The sequence below is a fragment of the Gaeumannomyces tritici genome (genome assembly GCF_000145635.1).
Source record: "Gaeumannomyces tritici R3-111a-1 unplaced genomic scaffold supercont2.1, whole genome shotgun sequence".
In the NCBI taxonomy this organism is placed as follows: domain Eukaryota; kingdom Fungi; phylum Ascomycota; class Sordariomycetes; order Magnaporthales; family Magnaporthaceae; genus Gaeumannomyces; species Gaeumannomyces tritici.
The window spans coordinates 6,933,455-6,952,549 of NW_008804545.1; the positions used below are offsets into that span (position 1 = coordinate 6,933,455).

General features: G+C 57.0%; 6 protein-coding genes across 6 annotated transcripts; 5 read left to right on the forward strand and 1 right to left on the reverse strand.

The window, feature by feature from the left end:
• The first annotated feature begins 4,443 nt into the window (after nt 1-4,443).
• GGTG_02188 (hypothetical protein) lies at nt 4,444-6,343 on the forward strand. The gene is made up of 2 exons (XM_009219959.1): nt 4,444-6,082; nt 6,152-6,343. Exons 1-2 carry the CDS (start codon nt 4,509-4,511, stop codon nt 6,237-6,239), a joined length of 1,662 nt encoding a protein of 553 aa, XP_009218223.1. The 5' UTR covers nt 4,444-4,508; the 3' UTR covers nt 6,240-6,343.
• Nucleotides 6,344-6,766: 423 nt separating this feature from the next.
• On the forward strand, nt 6,767-9,119 carry GGTG_02189 (hypothetical protein). Its single transcript, XM_009219960.1, has 3 exons — nt 6,767-7,266; nt 7,349-7,775; nt 7,850-9,119. Exons 1-3 carry the CDS (start codon nt 6,833-6,835, stop codon nt 8,972-8,974), a joined length of 1,986 nt encoding a protein of 661 aa, XP_009218224.1. The 5' UTR covers nt 6,767-6,832; the 3' UTR covers nt 8,975-9,119.
• Nucleotides 9,120-9,177: 58 nt separating this feature from the next.
• On the reverse strand, nt 9,178-11,640 carry GGTG_02190 (hypothetical protein). Its single transcript, XM_009219961.1, has one exon. The coding sequence runs from the start codon at nt 10,335-10,337 to the stop codon at nt 9,255-9,257; it is 1,083 nt and encodes a 360-aa protein (XP_009218225.1). The 5' UTR covers nt 10,338-11,640; the 3' UTR covers nt 9,178-9,254.
• A 351-nt stretch (nt 11,641-11,991) lies between these two features.
• Nucleotides 11,992-13,542, forward strand: GGTG_02191 (hypothetical protein; the record flags this gene model as incomplete). Its single annotated transcript, XM_009219962.1, has 3 exons — nt 11,992-12,432; nt 12,518-12,601; nt 12,676-13,542. 3 exons carry the CDS (start codon nt 11,992-11,994, stop codon nt 13,540-13,542), a joined length of 1,392 nt encoding a protein of 463 aa, XP_009218226.1.
• Nucleotides 13,543-13,684: 142 nt separating this feature from the next.
• GGTG_02192 (hypothetical protein) lies at nt 13,685-14,468 on the forward strand (the record flags this gene model as incomplete). The annotated part of the gene is made up of 2 exons (XM_009219963.1): nt 13,685-14,322; nt 14,396-14,468. 2 exons carry the CDS (start codon nt 13,685-13,687, stop codon nt 14,466-14,468), a joined length of 711 nt encoding a protein of 236 aa, XP_009218227.1.
• Nucleotides 14,469-14,804: 336 nt separating this feature from the next.
• On the forward strand, nt 14,805-18,923 carry GGTG_02193 (hypothetical protein). The gene is made up of 3 exons (XM_009219964.1): nt 14,805-17,523; nt 17,574-17,950; nt 18,005-18,923. The coding sequence occupies exons 1-3, from the start codon at nt 14,923-14,925 to the stop codon at nt 18,675-18,677; spliced, it is 3,651 nt and encodes a 1,216-aa protein (XP_009218228.1). The 5' UTR covers nt 14,805-14,922; the 3' UTR covers nt 18,678-18,923.
• Nucleotides 18,924-19,095: the final 172 nt, after the last annotated feature.

A 19,095-nucleotide genomic window follows, 5' to 3' on the forward strand; every position in this document is an offset into this window, starting at 1 on the left:
CCTAAGGATCTTTTGCGACCAGTAATCGATTACCGAAACGTTAATTCTAAGACCATTCTGGAACGATGCCCAATTCCGTTAATTACGGAGCTGCAAGACCGGTTTCGCAACGCTAAATGGATAACCAAAATCGACCTTAAAATTGGCTTCTACCTAATTCGCATAAAGCCGGGATACGAATAGAAAATAGCGTTTCGATGCAAATACGGCCTGTTCGAATTCGCAGTTATGCTTATGGGTTTTATTAACGCACCAGCGACTTTTTAAAAAATAATAAACTATATATTTATGGACTTTATTAACGCCGGCCTTTTAGTTTACCTTAACGACCTTTTTATTTACGCAAAGATAAAGGAGGAATACGACAACTTCGTTAAGGAAGTATTAAAACGTTTGACCCATTATAACCTCGCTATCGCCCTTTGCAAATGCGTTTGGGGAGCCCAAAAGGTTGAGTTTTTGGGCTACATTATTAGCCAAAAAGGGATCCAAATGTTACAGGACAAGGTTAAAGCCATCCTTAATTGGGAAGCCCCCCGATAGCTACGGGAATGCCAATTGGTGATCGGCTTTGCCAACTTTTACCAACGGTTTATCGCAGGGTTTTCCAAGATTGTTAAACCCTTAACGATAGCCAACGCCCTTTTAAAAAAGGATTGGACCTGAACCACGGAAATGCAAGCCGCTTTCGACATTTTTAAACAAGCATTTATTTTGCCCCCTATCTTGCGGCATTTCGACCCCATTTTACCAGCGATTATTGAGATTAACGCATTTGATTTCGCCCTGGCTGCCGTATTATTTCAACGAAACCCGATCGACGGGAAACTCTACCCGGTGGCTTTCCATTTCCGCAAAATGACCCCGGCTAAAATTAATTACGAAATCCACGACAAAAAGTTACTTGCGATTGTGGATAGCTTCGGCCGATGGAAGCATTACTTCGAAGGAGCATAGCATCGGATTAAGGTTTTTACGGACCATTAAAACCTTGCTTACTTTATTACGGCCAAGGTTTTTAACCGAAGACAGGCGAAATGGGCACAATAGCTTTTTAGCTATTGGTTCTTGATTACGTACCGCCCAAGCAAGCAAAACGAAAAGGCCGATGTACTTTTTAAATTAAAGCAATACAGGCTTGAGAAAGGGGGGAGTGAGAACTAGCCGATTACGACGATTTTGCAGGACAAATATTTTAATTTTACCTTACAAGCACCTTCCTTCCTTTTTTCGTCGGCAAGACTTTGCAGCATCCCAACCATGCAATGGGACCTCGCATTTACAAACAAAATTAGGCAAATCGCCTTTTCCGATACCGAATACCAGGAATATTTAAAGGCCCCTTACAAAAGGGAAGAAGTTGACAATGGGCTCCTGTACTACCGCTACCGATTATGGATTCCAGCACAACTGGAATTTAAGCGCGAAATTTTGGAGTTCGAGCACGATACCAAAGTCGCCGGGCACATAGGAATGGACAAAACCCTTAAGCTAATTACCCGCCACTTCTGGTGGCCAGGGATTAAAGGGGACGTCCGAAATTACGTAAAAAGCTGCTTGGAATGCCAACGCAACAAGGTACCCAGGCATGCACTATTCGGGCTATTCCAGCCTATGGAACTGCATTACCGACCATGGAACACCGTAGCCATGGACTTTATTACGGACCTCCCGGACAGCCAGGGCTGCGATTCCATTTGGGTTATGGTAAATCCGTTTACCAAAATGGGTTATTTTATCCCTTTAAAAAAGGGATACAAAAAGACGGACGACCTAATCCGCATTTTCGCCCGGAAGTACTGGAAACTTTACGGGGTACCACTAAACATTATTTTAAATCGAGATTTACGATTTACCGCGCATTTGTAGCAGGATTTCTTTAATTTTGTAAGCATTAAGCTTTGGATAAGCATTGCTTTCCATTTCCAAACGGATGGACAAACGGAAAGGCTTAACCAAAGCCTTAAAGCCTATTTACGGTTTTTTGTTAATTACGAAATGTCCAATTGGGTAAATTTATTGCTTATGGCTAAATTCGTTTACAACAATACCTTTTTAGCAAGTACTTCCGTATCCCCCTTTTTCGCTAATTACGGATTCGAGCCAGTTGCGTACAACCCCCCGAAGCCAGGACGCATTAAGCCTTGCCCAGCCAACAAACTTTATGCGCATTGGATGCACGGAATCCATAACGAGGCCAAATAATACCTCGACGCCGCCCGGGAACAAATGAAGAAATGGGCAGATAAAAAACGACAAGCCCTGCCTATCTTTACAAAGGGTTAATACGTTATGCTTAACGCCAAGAACATTAAAACCCGTCGCCCCATTAAAAAATTCGATTCCAAGCTTTTCGGCCCTTTCCAAATTACCTAGGTTATTTTCCTTTTAGCTATGCGATTCGCGCTACCCTTTACATGGAAAATCCACCCAACCTTCCATGCTTCCTTTATCGAGCTTTACCGCGCGGGGGTTTAGGGCTAGCTTAACCCGGACCAAGTCCTACGGGACGCACCCCCTTTGCTGGACGTATTTAAGGTCGAGGAGGTTAGGGACTCACGCCAAAAGGAAGGAGCCGTACAATACCTCGTTAAATGGTTGGGCTTTGATAAGAAAACGGAAATAACGTGGGAGCTTTGGGAGAACTTTAAGGGAAAAGCAGCCAAGGAGGAAGTTAGGGACTTCCACCGGAGATACCCGCGGAAACCCCGCGACCCCCGCGTTTAGGGCCCGGGTCGTGCCTTTAGGAAGGGGAGGATTGTGTTACACGGGGATTGAGCCGGTGCCGATTAAGGGCCGTTAGGACGGCCAACAGGACGAATTACAAGGACCTCGCATGTATTACGCGCCCGGTCGAGAGGGGTAGTTCCCCTCGCCGGGACACGTACCCGGTCATACCCCTCTCTCTCTCGGTTTCTCAAACGGCCTATATAAAAGAGGCCCTTCGCTTAAGGAGCTCCTGGGAGATTCTGCTTCCTTAAGCATCTCCTAGAGGCCTTGAGAAATTATCAATACATTGAGCACTTTCCAAGCCGGTCATTGATCCCCTTGTAACAAATTCAAACCCGTAAGTGCTCTCTTTGGATGCAGACATCACATTCACACTATGGAGGCTTGCTTGTTCTACCTTTTTACGAGCCGTTATAAGCATAACACGGCGGGCTTCTCCACGCTATCAAACGACCTTCGCTCATTCCTGGCTTGGCTTTTTGCTTGCTACACGATGACGAGTGAGGCTGAAAAAGTGACAGGTGAGACGACGGAATTCTTTGCTCGATGCCTGATCACCGTGAGTGACACTAGCTGCCGTCGAGGTCAGCTTGTACAACCTGTCCGCTAATTACGCACCAACCAGCAAAAGCCTCAATTGGATGCATTACAGGGCAGAGAAGGGGATGGTTGTTCTAGAAATCAAGCAACTGTCGGTCACTTAAACATATGAAATGATCTCTCGAGCAACACACCATCTCAAAAGCTCGACATAATAAAAGCACATTTACTAGTTCACAGCCGCGGATTCAGAAATAACTTGATGCCTTTCGGCATGAACAGAAACCTTTTATGGCTTTGGTTTCCGGGGGCTCGCTGAGTTCGGCATATGCCCTTCCCGTTTCCAGGAGAGCTCCTTCCCATTCCGAAGCCACGCCTCCTTTTTTTTTTTATTAACCCACGGGAACACCGAGGGTCGATGGGTGTTTTGCCAAAACCTTGCCCCGGCCTCCTAATTACACCCCGATAAAGCATTTGAGATTGCCTGGCAATTCTGCAGGTCCCAAGGGATCACAAACCTTAGTACGGTGGATCCTGGTGGTACATCAGTTTGGCTTGGTTTTCTACAGAAGAAAATATACTTTGCATTCACCGCACTAGAGGTTGTAATCCCTGGGACCTGTACGCTGACTCGCTAGCGAAGCACAGGGCTACCCGTTGGTGGTGATTGAAACCAACCCAAGCTCCAAGCTCCAATCTGTTTTGCGCGGGCTCAACTCTGACCGCTGTAAAGATTTTACAGTAAGCCAGCATCGGTCAATTTCCCGCCCCGATGGCGCTTTCCCGACAGCGGACCAAAAGCGGGCAAAGATGCGGAGGCGAGACTGCGGGGGAGCCTGATGACCAGCCGTGCCGATTCCAAGGCACCAGACCTCGTCCTGTCCCACGAGTGACGACACCCTACAGGTCCCAGGGATCACAAACATTAGTACGGTGGATCCTGGTGGTACATTAGTTTGGCTTGGTTTTCTGAGGAAGAAAATGTACCTTGCATCCACCGCACTAGGGTTTGTGATCCTTGGGACCTGTACTATCCGTAGGGGTACAGAACGTTAACCTTTAACGTTCTGTACCCCTACAGATGGTACTCCATGCGACCGGAGATTAACACACGACGTCGCGCCTGGAGCGGTCTGCTGCCCTCATTTCTCCACATCTAATCTTGGGGTTCATAGGGCGCCTGGTTCGGGCAGATCAACATAAATAAGGGTCCGCGTCCCTCGTACTGATGGAGGTCGATGAGTCCTACAACCACAGCTGCCCCCCAAGACTACAGTAAAGAGACCTCCAAGACGGCGCGCAACAACACAGTCGGGATGCTCTCCTCTCCAACCGTCGCCGTGGCCCAGGCCGCGCTCTTGCTCGCCGGCCATGCCGTGGCTCAGGAGTGTCCCAACTATGTGAACTACTTCAAGCAGAAGCACGAGCCGCTCAGCACTGGCCGCCACGCACTGTCTTATATGCGCCCGCCCGCTGAGTGCCGCACCTTCAAGTCACAGGAGGTCGAGGACGCCGTGGCCCGCGTTCGGGCGGCCATCGCGGACCCGGATCTGGCGCGCATCTTCGAGAACGCGTACCCCAACACGTTGGACACGGCCATCAAGTGGCGCGGCACCGCGGCCGACAACGCCGACGAGGAGCTGACCTTCATCATCACGGGCGACATCAACGCCATGTGGCTGCGCGACTCGGCCAATCAGATGCAGTCGTATCTGCCGCTCCTCAAGGCTAGCGACTCCCGCGATAGCATCGCCAGCCTGTTCCGCGGCACCATCAATCTGCATGCCCGCTACCTGTTGACGTCCCCGTACTGCAACAGCTTCCAGCCACCGGCCGAGTCTGGGATCCCACCTGCCTGGAACGACGCAGCGCGCGAGGACACCGTCACCCCTCGCTACAACAGCTCGTTCGTGTTTGAGTGCAAGTACGAGCTCGACAGCCTGGCCGCGTTCCTACAGCTGTCACACGACTACCACACTGCTACCGGTGACGCCGCCTTCTTCGGCCGCTTCCGCTGGGCCGACGCTGTCCGCGCGACCCTCAAGGTCGCTCGGGACATGATGACGGGCACATACGGCGAAGATGGCCGTGTTCTCAAGTCTGCCTATACGTTTACGCGCATCACGCCGCGGGGGAGCGAGACCCTGACCAACGACGGCATTGGCAATCCCGTCGCCAACGGCACGGGGCTCATCAGGTCGGCGTTCCGCCCCAGCGACGACGTGTCCATCTACCAGCTCTTCATCCCCGCCAACATGATGTTCGCCGCCAACCTCGCGCGCGCCGCCGACATCGCAGCCAAAATCTCGAGTGGCAACCAGGCCATGGCTGGGCTCGAGGCCGAGATGCGCGACATGGCCGCCTCGCTGCGCAACGCCATCAACAGCCACGGCGTGGTTCCCGACGCGACGCGCTCGGGCCGCGGCGACGTCTATGCCTATGAGGTTGACGGCTACGGCTCGGCCAGCCTCATGGACGACGCCAACATCCCGAGCCTCCTGTCGGCGCCGCTCTCGGGCTTCCTGGACCGTAGCGATCCGCTGTACCGCAACACGCGCGCCCTCGTTCTGGGCGAGAGGGGGTTCAACTCAAACCCCTACTTCATGCGGGGCCCCGTCATCAACGCCGTCGGCGGACCGCACGTCCGCCTTGGCTACGCTTGGCCCATGGCCAGCATCGTGCGAATCCTGACCAGCGACGACGACATCGAAATCAAGGGCGTCCTGCGCGAGCTGGTCAGCAGCACCGACGGGCTAGGATTGATGCACGAGGCTGTTAATGCGCACAACCAATCTGACTGGACTCGGCCATGGTTCGTCGATATTGTTTCCTCTCTTTGCCTCCCGCGCGCGCTCACTTTGCTAACGTCACCATTCTCTAGGTTCTCGTGGGCGAACGGGCTCTTTGGGCAGATGATACTGGACCTACAGGAGAGGAAGCCCGAAATCCTGAAGGAAAGCTTCCAATAATTGGGGAAAGTAGCATAGGGCTGCTCCGGCACGATTAGTTCACATCAGCAACATTGTAAAAGCTATGCCGCCAAAATCTTAATAATAATAATAAGCTGATGGAGCTCTTTTCCTTTATGTGTGAGCAGATACGGAGCGCTGGACCTGGATTAGACCCAGCCTTGGAGCGCGGGTGCGAGGCAAGTCCGAACAAGATGCGCTTGAAAAGCAAGCTCCCAGTTCCTTGTCAGGCCGGCAATGCTCTTGCCGATCAAGAGGGGTAATACCACATGCGAGCTGCAGTTGATTTGCTGCCGCGAACGTCATTCGCTGCTCTACAATGGGACGCTGCCAGTCGACTACGTCTTCAACTCTTGGCACCTGTCTGGTGCTACCCTATAATGACAAGATGAATGCACGGACGAAGATCGCGGTAGCTGTAGCTAGGTGCCAGCTACCGGCTTACTATTACTGATAGTTACTGGCTATATTTCTCCCGCTTGCTACCCCCGCTTGTACGTTTGTATCACCGCTCGAGTGCATTTTGTCAGACAGATGCTATCTTTTAGCCCTCGAAAACCTGGTTTTCTGTCGTGTGCCGACCCTATCCCGCTATGAGTTTCAAAATGCCTTGCGCGGAAAGAATGCGCAGCGCCCTGGCTGCGGTGTTGTGTCTCCATCACCTAGCGTGCGCTGTGCCCACCGCTATCAACTCCGGCGTGTCGGGTGCGGGGACGCCCCTTTTCCAGTACGAGACAGTCCAGCTCAGAGCAGAAGATGTCTCCAGGCTCGGCGGCCAGCACGCGCCGCTGCTAGAGTTTGAGCATGAGGGCAATCCCGCCCCGGTGCTCAACGCGGACGAGTGCAGGGCGTTCCCGGGCACCGACTCCTGGCCGACACAGAGCGCCTGGGACGCGCTGAACATTACTCTCGGCGGGGCGCTCATCCCGACGGTCCCCGCCGCGGCGCCGTGCTATCGGAACTGGGGCAACTACGACGCCGAGAAGTGCGCGGCCGTGGTTGCAAACTGGACGAACCCGTATTTCCAGTAGGTGAAGCTGTAACTGCGATATGGCGCCTCCGTAGTTCCGCAAAGTAATAGTGTGCTGACGACTTGGGGAAAAACGCAGCGAGGCGGACCCGACGTCCGTCATGTGGCCGCTCTGGCAGGGTCGGACCTGCATGCCGACGCTCAACGGCAGCAGCAGCAGCAGCGGGCCGGCCGAGGGCGGCTGCACGCTCGGCGGCTACCCCGCGTACGCGGTCAACGTCAGCGCGGTGGCGCAGGTGCAGCTGGCCGTCAACTTTGCGCGCAACGCCAACGTGCGGCTCGTCGTCAAGAACACGGGCCACTGCTTCTTGGGCAAGTCGAGCGGCGCCGGCGCCCTGGCCGTGTGGATGCACCACCTCAGGGACGTCGAGTTCCTGCCAGAATACGCCGGCGGTCCAGGGGGCTATGAGGGGCCTGCTTTCAAGGTCGGCGCGGGCGTGACGGTCCGCGAGATCTACCGCGCCGCGGACAGGAACGGGGTGACTGTGTCTGGGGGAATTTGCGAGGCAAGTGGCGTGGAGAAAACAGGCCAGCGTGAATGCCAAGCGATTTAGAATGCTAACTTGGGCGCACAACACAGAGCGTCGGCTTCACGGGCGGCTACCTCCAAGGCGGCGGGCACACGCCCATGTCGGGCATGTACGGCATGGCGGCCGACCACGTCATGGCGCTCGAGGTGGTCACGGCCGACGGGCGCTTCGTCACGGCCTCGCCGGCCAGCAACCCGGACCTGTTCTGGGCGCTGCGCGGCGGCGGCGGCGGCACCTACGGCGTGGTGACGTCGGCTGTCGTGCGTGCCCACCCGCGCGTCCCCGTCGTGACGTCCTGGTTCAACCTTAGCACCTACTCGCCCTCGACCGGCGCCGTCGAGGCCACCCCGGACGCCTTCTGGGCCGGCGTGCGCGCCTTCTTCGCGCGCTTCGTCGAGTGGACCGACGCCGGCACCTACTCGTACTTTTGGATGTACAACGAAGGCGGCGGCCGCCTGCGCCTCGAGGTCGTGCCCTTCTGGGCGCCCAACCACACGCTCGAGTCCTTCGACGCCCTGACGGCGCCCTTCTTCGCCCACGTCCGCGACGACCTGCGCCTGCCGGGCTTCGAGCCCCACACGCGCGCCTTCGACGCCTTCTACCCGGCCTACCACGACAGCTGGGGCAACGAGACGGTCGGGCGCCTGCACGTGCCCGCCAGCCGGCTCTTCCCGCGGTCCGGGTTCGAGGACCCGGCCCGGTTCGACGTCATCGTGGCGGCGCTGCGCACCCACGCCGAGGAGGGCACGGGCCGCGTCTGGGGCGGCTACCACCAGGCGCCGCGGAACCGGTCCGGGGTCGACAACGGCGTCAGCTCGGCGTGGCGCAACGCCGTCGCGTTCCTGATCGCGTCGCTGCCGCTGCCCGAAGGCGCGTCGCCGGCGGCCGTCGGGGCCGCTAACAGGAGGCTGCTCGACGTCATCATGCGGCGGTGGCGCGACGCGGCGCCGGCCAGCGAGGGCGGCGGCTCGTACATGAACGAGGGCACCCCCGTCGAGCCCGACTGGCAGGTCAGCTACTACGGGGAGCAGTACCCGCGGCTGCTAGAGGTCAAGAGGCAGTGGGACCTGAGCGGGGTGTTTTATGCTACGACGGGCGTGGGCAGCGAGGGCTGGGAGGTCAGGGACGGGGAGCAGGGGACGCAGACACAGAATGGGAGGCTGTGTAGAGCGTGAACCGGCCGGTGGCAGCCCCTTCCTTTTTACGGGCACACAGACGTGTGCGGGTAGCAGCAGGACACTTGTTCATACAGTCACCATATGCACGTTCAACCATTCTGCGAGATCAAGTGCTGCTTCAAACTTGTAAGAAAAATCCAGATTTTTTTTCCATTTCAAGTACGTGACGAAAACAGACAAGAAATCAAAAAGAAAAAGCTCACATCCACCATCCTTCCAACAAATTCCCAACCATTCAAACACCGAGCTCTCACCCACCAACCCCGCCCGATCTGTGCTAAAAAGTTATACGCAGCACCCGGGCGACTTTCTTCGCTTCTTGGGGGCCAGGCTGTGACCGGGCCTGGCTCCCCGCGATAGAGGCCCATGAGGATGCTGGTAGGGTAATGGTGGCAGCTGGGATGACGGCAGCTGTGAGATGTGTAATGGTGGCGGAGGCCTTTGATGGGGCCTTGACGATCGCGGACCACGCGGCCTTGAGCGGCGCGGCGGCGGGCGATGGGACCTCTGAGCCGGTATGTTCTTCGGTCTCAGGGTCGGTAGGGGCGGTGGAGATACTCGACACCGCGGAGGAGGAGGAGGAGGAGGTGGTGGAGGAGGAGGAGGAGGAAGAAGCAGCCCGTGGCCTGGCTGCAACCACCGACGACGTCGGGCCACGCCAGCTGGCCGCATCCCTGGCCTTGGTATATTCCGCGGCGGGGATGTCGGCGGCTGGCGCGACCCTTGTTGACGTGTCCAAGGAGGCGACGGGGGCTCTCCCGCTGCCCGCCGCCCCCACCACGGCGCTCAGGCACCACCCGATGGCGGCCGGGCAGCTCTCGCGCATGTGGGCGAGCAGGTCGCCGACGCTCGCGCGGCTCACGCGCAGGTGCACGGGCGACTTGTTGAAGACGCCCAGCACCGAGTCGGGCACCACGGCGACGTGGCGGACGTAGACCCACGACGCCCGCGGCTTGGGCATCCTCATGTGCGGCGCCGCGAGGGTCAGGGCCGGGCGACCGGAACCGGCACCGGCACCGGCGGGGCTCGGGGGGAGCTCCGAGCCCGCAAAGGCACGAAAGTCCTGCGGCCTCTTGCGGCCGTGGGCCACCTGGCGCCAGGGCGGGAGGTTGCGCCGCTCCTCGGACGCGTAGGCCGACACGGTGGTGATGACGGACAGGCCCTGGCGCGGGCACCGCCGAAGGATGATGACCGGGTGGCAGGTCGCGCCGATTGCGAGGCGGCCTGGGCCCTTGCCGATCAGGGACTTGTACTCGTCCTCTGTGAAGGAGTGATGCGAGCGCAGGAAGGCGATGTCGCCTTCTTGCCAGCCGGCCTGGCGGGCCTTGGCCTGGTGGTTGTAACGGCCGGTGGATGCCATGGCGACGGTCTGGTCTGGTTTGAGGATGGTCTGTGAAGGTAAGGATGATGAGGCGGTGGTAGTCTTGATGTTCGGGCGTGATGTTCCTCGACTTGGATCAACAGGTTTTGCTTGCAAGATTGCAGTAGGCTTGCTTGACAGGATGGGAAAGGGCAGTGTACTGGTTCAGGAGAGAAGATCAGATTTCCCCAAAAAGTAGGAACTGGCTGCATATTTATAAAACGGAAGGATCAAGTCTCCGAAGGAAAGTGCACATAACCCAGCTGAGAGTTCCAGAGAAGGAGCATAGGGCCCATGGTTCCGGAGAAAGAGCTGGATTTGGGCGTTGAAACCTTAATCATACTTTGAACACCGTTGGGTTCTCACCGAGCCACGCCATGTTTTCAACGGCCTTGCCAGCACAATGTGTTTCTCTAAACGTTAAACTTAAAAGCAAAAACGAAGCGGTACCTAGGGAGGCTGCGTCTCCCCGACACACTTTCCCAGTGCGGAACGCTCACCTGACGCCGATTCTGAGGGCCATTCATGCGATGAAGACGCCGCTCGGCGGCGTCGGCGGATCTGGATTTGGACGATAAGGAGGCGCTCGACAGGTATTTGGCCGAGGAGGGAGAGGATATGGAGGATAAGAAGGCACTCGACAAGTATCTGGCCGAGGAGGGAGAGGACATGGAGGACGCCACGGCGTGAGACTGCCAGAGCTGGATTGGCTGTGCGATACAGTTGGACACACACTGTGACAATTGAGCCTCATGTCTGTTGAGCGGCAAGTCATGTGGCACGTCATGATGGCTTTCCTCGGAGATTTAAGAGGAGGAGGCGGGTGAGGATGTTAATGTAAAGGGCCTGAGGGAAAGCGGCCTCGGGCCCTAGGCGTTAAGAAAGGTGCGGTACTGGTCTGTTCGTACAATTAACTGGGTCTTTAGATATATAAATGAGGACTTCCAACAGTTTTACGAAACAACGATGCCAAAAAAGCAAAACTTGGATGTGGTGGCGAAAGGCATCTGCGTGCGAGAAAGGGCCGGGTATGCCCAAACGTGCATGGAGGAACGATGTGATCAATGGCAACCAGACCATGGATTTGCTGAACTCCCTCCCGAACTCTCCTAATACAGTCACAGTGTTGTTTGGTAATGGAGTGCGAAGCCTATCCGAAGGTATATAGAACTCGCTTATGAGCCAATGTCATAGCCACCACCTTGACAGTGTTCGTGGCTTGGGTTAGTTGCACCTAAAAAGAAGACGAAGGTTGGCTGACCCGAGGACTAGAGTAACCACACACTCTTGTAGTGTCTTGCCGGCTACCCAGAGAAAGCGCAATACGTATCCACCCGGTCCACGGAAAGGACGGGCTTAAATAAAATGATAGCGCAGGCGGAGAGTGGTGACTCTTGAGTGCGAGGAGTCATCGACAGTTGCGAAGTTTACAAGAAATGACAGCCCCCTAGACGGATGCGTCGCATCGCAAAGCCAATTTCCTCCACCTTACGACCACATACACAGTAGTCGCTGACTCTTGAGCTCGAGGTGCACTCCCCGGCTCTGCGTCGCTGTGGTTGGCCTGGGCTCAGTGGGTTGAGCCGCTAGTGTGCGCTGAGCCACTGTATTGGAGTGGTGGGTGGGGTAGGCCGACGCATCATCCCCGCCCCGAATGGCTGTGCTGCTTTCTTTCCTTCCCCGCCCCCCTCCCACGACGCAGGAAGTAAAGCCTTCCGAGCCTATGACGTCCCATACTCAGCAGACGAGCGGGCGGCCCGGCCCGCCAAATGGCGCCTCTGCCCTCTTCCCGGGAGTATCATCCCCCCTGCCCGGCCCGCAGCGCCTCCTGCGTTCCTTGACGCTCCGGCCCGCTCGCGAGGTGCGAGCCGCGCTGCGGCTCCAGAACGGCAATATCCTACTGGCCTTCTTGCCCGTCGGCCTCGCCGGTAGGTTCCTAGGCTGGGATCCCGTCCTCGTCCTGGCCTCCAACATCGTGGCCATCATCCCACTCTGCGTCTACGTTTCGTCGTCCTCGGATCAGCTGGCCGGCCACTTCGGCGAACTGATTGGCGGGTTCATTGGCGCCAGCTTTGGCAACATCGTGGAGCTGATTGTGAGCCCGTGCAAGCCCTGATCGTCCCCGTCTCTGGGGGTATGTTGTAGCTCAGGCTCCTTTGCAGTGTTGACTTGGAACGCAGGCGGGTATTCTGAGCGTGAGGCGTGGTGTCGTCTACTTTGCCCAATCCGTCATGCTGGGGAGCATTTTGTCAGACATCCTCCTGGTGAGTTGTGCCCAGTCCTGTCCTTGTTTCCCCCTCTCCCGTCAGGAGCTTACGTCGCTGCCTCTCTTCCCCAGGTGCTGGGCCTCAGCCTCGTGGCCGCCTCGTACAACATAAGCCGCCTTCTCAAGTTCAACAAGTCGGTGACGGATACGCTATCGTCTCTGATGACCATCACCGCCGTGACTCTGACTCTGCCCACCGCCTTGCACTCGAATTTTAGCCACGTTTCGGAGATACAGGGCAAGATCCTAGTCTTCTCGCGAGCAACCGCGAGTGTTCTGCTAGTGACTTATGCGTTATACCTCTACTTCCAACTTGGCAGCCACAAGCACATCTTCCTCGAGACCGAGGAGGAGATTAGTCGCGACGAGCAGGCCGACTCGGACGAGCCCGACAATGATGACGACGGCGGCCATATCGATGCTGCGGGCTCGCAGGACTTCCCCGTGCCCATTCTTCACTCCGTTTCCGTCCTCACCCTGTCTGCCCTGGCGGTTGCGGCGTGCACAAAGGCCACCCTGGAGGCTGTCGAAGTGACCCAGGCGCGGACGGGGATACCCAAGTCCTTTATCGCCGCCGTCCTGTTCCCCATCGGGAGCAACGCAACCGAGTTGACCACCGTCATTGCTGCCGCCGCCAATCGCCAGATCAACCACGCCATCAGCATGATAGTTTCCAGCATCCTGCAAATCGCCCTTTTCGTCCTGCCCGCCCTGGTAATGGTGGGTTGGGCAGCGGGCCAGCCCATGACGCTCAACTTTAAATTTTCAGCGGCGCTGCTCCTCTTCTTCGCCGTCATCGTCGTGAATAACCTTCTCCACGATGGGAAGTACGCATACATTCACGGCGCAATCCTTGTGGCACTGTATGAGCACAACCCTTCCCAACCGGCCCTGCAACTTTGTGTCCTTGGCAAGCGCACTACTGACTGCTTGTTCTAGTTACGCTGCCGTTGCCACAACTTTCTTTGTATGCGGACTGTACGAGACTGATAAAGGCACGAGTTCGCTGGGGAGGGCGGCAATGCGGCAAGAGGCACTGCATCTAGCATGATGGGCGCTTCATGCCGACGTAGCGGGCGTCATGGCATCACTCATGTTGGTTTTGTCCGCGGCCCTCGTTATCCCATCGGCTTTATTCGCGGTGAGCGGCAGGGGGCCCGGCGAACCGGACGGATACATTCTCACCTTGTCGCGTGCGGCCTCAATCGTCCTCTTCGTATTTTACCTCGTCTACCTGTATTTCTCCGTCAAGAGCCATCGCCATCTCTTCACCGAAGAGGAGGCACCGGACCGCGAACCCCTGCACCCCGTGTCTGCCATGACGGTGCTCGTCGCCGCGACGGTTGCCGTCTCGGTGCGCTCTGACTGCCTCGTGGACAGCGTCGACGGGTTCGTGGCAAATCTCAACATCAGCAAGGCCTTCATCGGCTTGATCGTCGTCCCGATCGTGGGTAACGCCGGCGAGTTCGCCTCGACGGTCAAGTGGTCCATGAACGACAAGCTCGGCCTGGCCATTAGCGTTATCGTCGGCAGCACGCTGCAGATTGCTCTACTGGTGACCCCCTTTATGGTCATGGTGGGCTGGGTGCTGCAGAAGGACATGTCGCTGAAGTTCAACGCTTTCCAAACATTGACCGTTGCCCTGTCGGTTCTCGTGGTCAACGGCCTAGTCCGTGATGGGCGCACCAACTACTTCGAGGGGTGTTTGTTGATTGTCGCGTAAGTCCCTGCCCGCGCCTGGATTGCCCTACCATGTTTACTCCAACTAATAGCCTCATCTGCCAACCTCTAGGTACCTGATCGTTGCCATCGTCTTCTTTGTGTACCCAGAAGATATCAGAACTATGATGGTCGAGCAAGGCTGACAGGGTGCAATGTTGGAGGATAATAATGATCAAATACTAGTGAAAGGGGCAAGTTGCATGGATAAGTGGTTTGCATGCACCAGCCCCTCCAGTGGCTAGGACAATGATGCTTGCGCGTCAGCACTGAGATTACGACGCGTGGACGCCGTAACGCCTTGCGTTGGGGCGCGCGTCTGCATTGTGGAGCCGGTAGGCCGTGGGTCTCCACAATTTGTAGCCCGTGCCAACCTCGTGCCGATCCATCAATGGACGCAATCGAGGGGTGTGAAGCAGAGCCTCATGTGAGCGGCCTGGAACTTTAACCTGTTGCACACGGCACTCAGCCCCCCCTTGCCCACGCCCGCGTCGTCATATTTCCTCGGAGTGCAGATTGATACAAGACCCTCGCGGCCACCCTGCAACACCATGACGCCCGCGAAATAGGTGCACTCGGCAATCCGCCACCACCGCTTCAATGGGGAATGGGCCAGAGACTAGACGAGCATCGCCGTTGCGCGCGGCGGAGCACCCCACCGCTGCGCCGCACGATGCATCCAGCCATGATGCCGGCTCGAGGCTGTCTGGGGCCGGTCCGACTGTCGCCGTCAACACCAAGTTCCACCTCTCCCCCGACCAGCTATTCCGGCTCCTCGACCAGAGAAACCCGCCCGACCTGCACTCGATTGGTGGCCTTCAGGGGCTTTGCGAGGGGCTGAGAACCGACCCCTCGACGGGCCTCAGCGCGGATGAGACCGAGTTAGACGACGTCATCGCTCCACGACGGGCCGCCTCCGTCACAGGGGATCTGTACGACGGATCGGTGCCCCTTCCCCGACCGTCGTCGCCAGCGCCCTTCCCGCAAGGCCCCCCTTCGGCCCCCTTTTCAGACCGACGGCGTGTTTTCGGCGAGAACCGCCTTCCCGAGCCGAAGACGACCTCCTTCGTGGCCTTGATGTGGCGCTCCCTCAACAACAAACTGATGTTCCTGCTGGCCGCATCCGCGGTTGTCTCTCTCGCTCTCGGTGTGTCGCAGGTTACCGTTTCGGGAGGCAGCGCCGTTGCAAAGGTTGGCTGGATGCAAAGTGCTACAATAATCGGGGCCATCCTCGCCACCGTCATCGCCACGGCTGCCAACGACTACCAGAAGAACTACAAGTTTCGGAAACTCAGTCAGAAGTGCCAAGATCGCCAGGTCACAGCCATCCGATCTGGAACATGCTGTCGTGTGTCGATATTTGACGTCGTGGTTGGAGACATTCTGCGCGTCGAACCCGGCAACGTTCTTGCCGCGGATGGGGTGCTCGTCGAGGCTTCCAGGCTGTTCTGTGACGAGTCGCACTTGTCTGGCGAGGCCGAATTGGCATCAAAAGTCCCGGCGGACGAGTTCTATGGCGACGGCTCGAGCGCCTTTGCCAATCCCTTCATGTACAGCGGCGCTACAGTTTCTCAAGGGATCGGCACTTACGTCGTTACGGCCGTCGGCGTCAATTCGTCCTCGGGAAGAACGGCCATGTCACTCCGAAACGAGGTGGAAACCACGCTGCTGCAACAGAAACTTGCTCGCCTAGCCGGATCTATCGTCGTCCTTGGTTCTGTTATTGGGCTCCTCTACTTCGTCAGTCTTTTCACCCGATTCCTAGTTAACATATCAACCCGCTCCGCCTCAGCCAGCCCACGCGAAAAGGGCGAAATGTTTCTGAATGTCTTCATGCTAGCCATTGCTGTCGTCGTCATAGCCGTCCCGGAAGGGCTTTCTCTCGCGGTTGCTGTTGCGCTGGCATCCGCAAGCACCCGCATGCTCAAAGATAACATCCTTGCCAGGCTGCTACAGTCGTGCGAGGTCATGGGCAGTGCCACAACGGTCTGCCTCGACAAGACAGGCACTCTGACTCGCAACGAGATGACCGTTGCGTCTGGTCTCATAGGCTGCGAGGAAGAATTCGGGCCAGAAGACGACCGTTCTTGTGCCAGCCGCGACACCGATAACACCGCCATGAGTAGCTTCGGAAACTCCCAGACGGCGTCCAGGCTTGCTGGAGACCTCGCAAGTGACGTCAAATGGTTACTCAAACTTAGCATTGCCGCGAACTCGACCGCCTTCGAACAAGACGGCACGTTCGTGGGAGGCAGCACAGAGGTCGCCCTGCTCAAGTTTGCGAGGGAACATCTGGCTATGGGGCCTTTGGCCGAGGAAAGAGCCAACGTCCAGGTTGTTGATCGCTTCCCGTTCGATGCAGACAGGAAGTACATGGCTACGATCATCAAGCATGGCGACAAACACCTAATGCTCGTCAAAGGAGCTGCCGAGGTTGTTCTTGGTGATTGCGCTACTACTCTCGAGAACACCAAGAAAAACTTTAACCCGCGCGGGGAACTCGTGGTTGCCGATGTCGACGAGAGCAAGAGAGAGATGTTCGAGTCAACCACACATTCGCACGCTCGCAACCTTCTTCGCCCCGTCGCCGTGGCCTACCGCGACTTGGATTCGTGGCCGCCCATTGCAGCGCTAGGGGCTGCCGAGGACCCTACGGATACTGCTGCCAGTTTCGACGTGCTATCCCGGCATCAGCTTACTTTTGTCGCCATGTTCGCTCTCCACGACCCGTTGCGTCCCGAGGCCATCACTTCCGTCCGCCAATGCCGGCGCGCCGGTATCTCCGTCCGCTTACTCACGGGCGATAACCTTGCAATTGCCGAAGCCATTGCCATGAAATGCGGCATCTACAGAGCAGGTGGTATCGCCATGGACGGCCCTACGTTTCGGCGCTTAACGCCCGAGCAGGCCAACGCCGTCCTCCCAAGGCTGCAAGTGCTGGCGAGGTCGAATGCCAACGACAAAGCCATGTTGGTTACAGCACTCAAGCGGCTCGGGGAAACGGTTGCCGTAGCAGGAGACGGCACTAACGATGCGCTAGCACTCAAAGAAGCCGATATCGGCTTCTCAATGGGCAGCTCTGGGACAGAGGTTGCCAAACAGGCCAGCTCAATCGTTGTTTTGGATGATAATTTTGCGTCCATCGTTAAGGCTCTGGCCTGGGGGCGACGCATCATACAGTCGGTGCAAAAGTACTGCCAGGTAAGTGCCCTCCTGGCCCAAAGCTACCAGCTTGTGCTGATCCAAAACAGTTCCAATTCACTCTCAACTTGACCGCGGCAGTCATCACCATCGTCTCCACGCTGGTCAGTGGTGTCAACGCGTCTGTCTTCCAGGTGGTGCAGCTTCTTTGGCTCAACCTGGTCATGGATATCTTGACGGCTGTTTCGTTCTCCATGGACTACCCTCCTGCGTACCTCATGCGGAGAGGACCGGAACCTCGCAACTCGCCTCTCACCAGCACCGCCATGTGGAAGATGATCTTGGGCCAATCCATATATCAGCTAGCCGTGGTCTTCGCGTTGCACTACGCGGGCTCGTCTCACTTCTGGCCAGACGCAGACAGGGCCCAGGTGCAGACCGTAGTATTCAACGCTTATATGTTTATGCAGGTTTTCAACCAGCTCAAGTAAGTCCCTTTTTTTCCGATCTCATCTCGCTGGCCCAGCTAACATTACTATAGCTGCCGCCGTGTTGACAACGGCCTCGACGTTTTTGAGGGGCTGCTCGAGGATATCTGGTTCCTCGGAGTGCAGGCCCTCTCGGTCTTTGGGCAGATTTTGATCGTCTTCACGGGCGGAAACACGTTCGGCACAGTGCCATTGACTGGTCAGCAGTGGGGCTGGTCAGTCATGCTGGGAATTCTGGTGATACCAGTCGGTGTTGTCATCCGCTACATCCCGGACGCGTGGGTGACGAGTACCAGTCGCGCCCTCGAGCCTCTGGCATGGCCGCTCCTCGTCGTATTCAGGCGGTCCAGGACGAAGAAGGCGGACACCAAACGGCAGGAGACGGGAGACGCGAACGCGGCGGCTCAGGGAACGTTTGCCGACGGGGCCCAGAAGCCGCGCGGATGGCTCGCAGGGGTTCTTGGTCGCAAGGAGCAACAGCACAGCCCCGAATTGGCCCTCACCGCCGTCGACGGAGCCGCCCCGACGAGAAGGCCAGCTGCAGCGGTGGTCGAGACGCGTCCAGGTTCCCAAGAGCCCCTCGATTTGCTGGCCGCCATCGAGGCTTCCAAACACGGAGCAGACGGCGCCTTGGCAGGACTGCATGTGCATCCAGACACGGCCAAGGACAACCCGGTCGCGGCGACCTCTGTCCCATACCCCCGCAGACCACCGACCCAGATGTGATGAAGTACGGGTCGATAGCGACAATGGGGCCCTGGAGGATGTGGAATGGCGGGCGTGATTTTCTCTGATAATAACTGTCCATAGAATAATGAGGAGAAGCTGCCCGGCTGCCATATGAGCTGTAAAAGTAGACCAATGTACCATTCCTCTTTGGGGCTAGCACTCTCGCCAAACTGTCCTATCATCACGGTTGTAGAATGGGCAAACCAAAAGCTGAGCTCTAGCGCCCGAATAGCCAAGACAGGCCTCCAAGTGTGTTACCAGGAGGTGATTATCGTGGCCGACAATCAGCGTCACAGCACCTGAGCCTTTTGAATCCTGCTCACCGACAGCGACGCGATGCTATTATATGGCCTATCTTGAACGGATCACGAACCAGAGCCGCAACGATAGCGCGATCGCCCATGACAACAGCAAC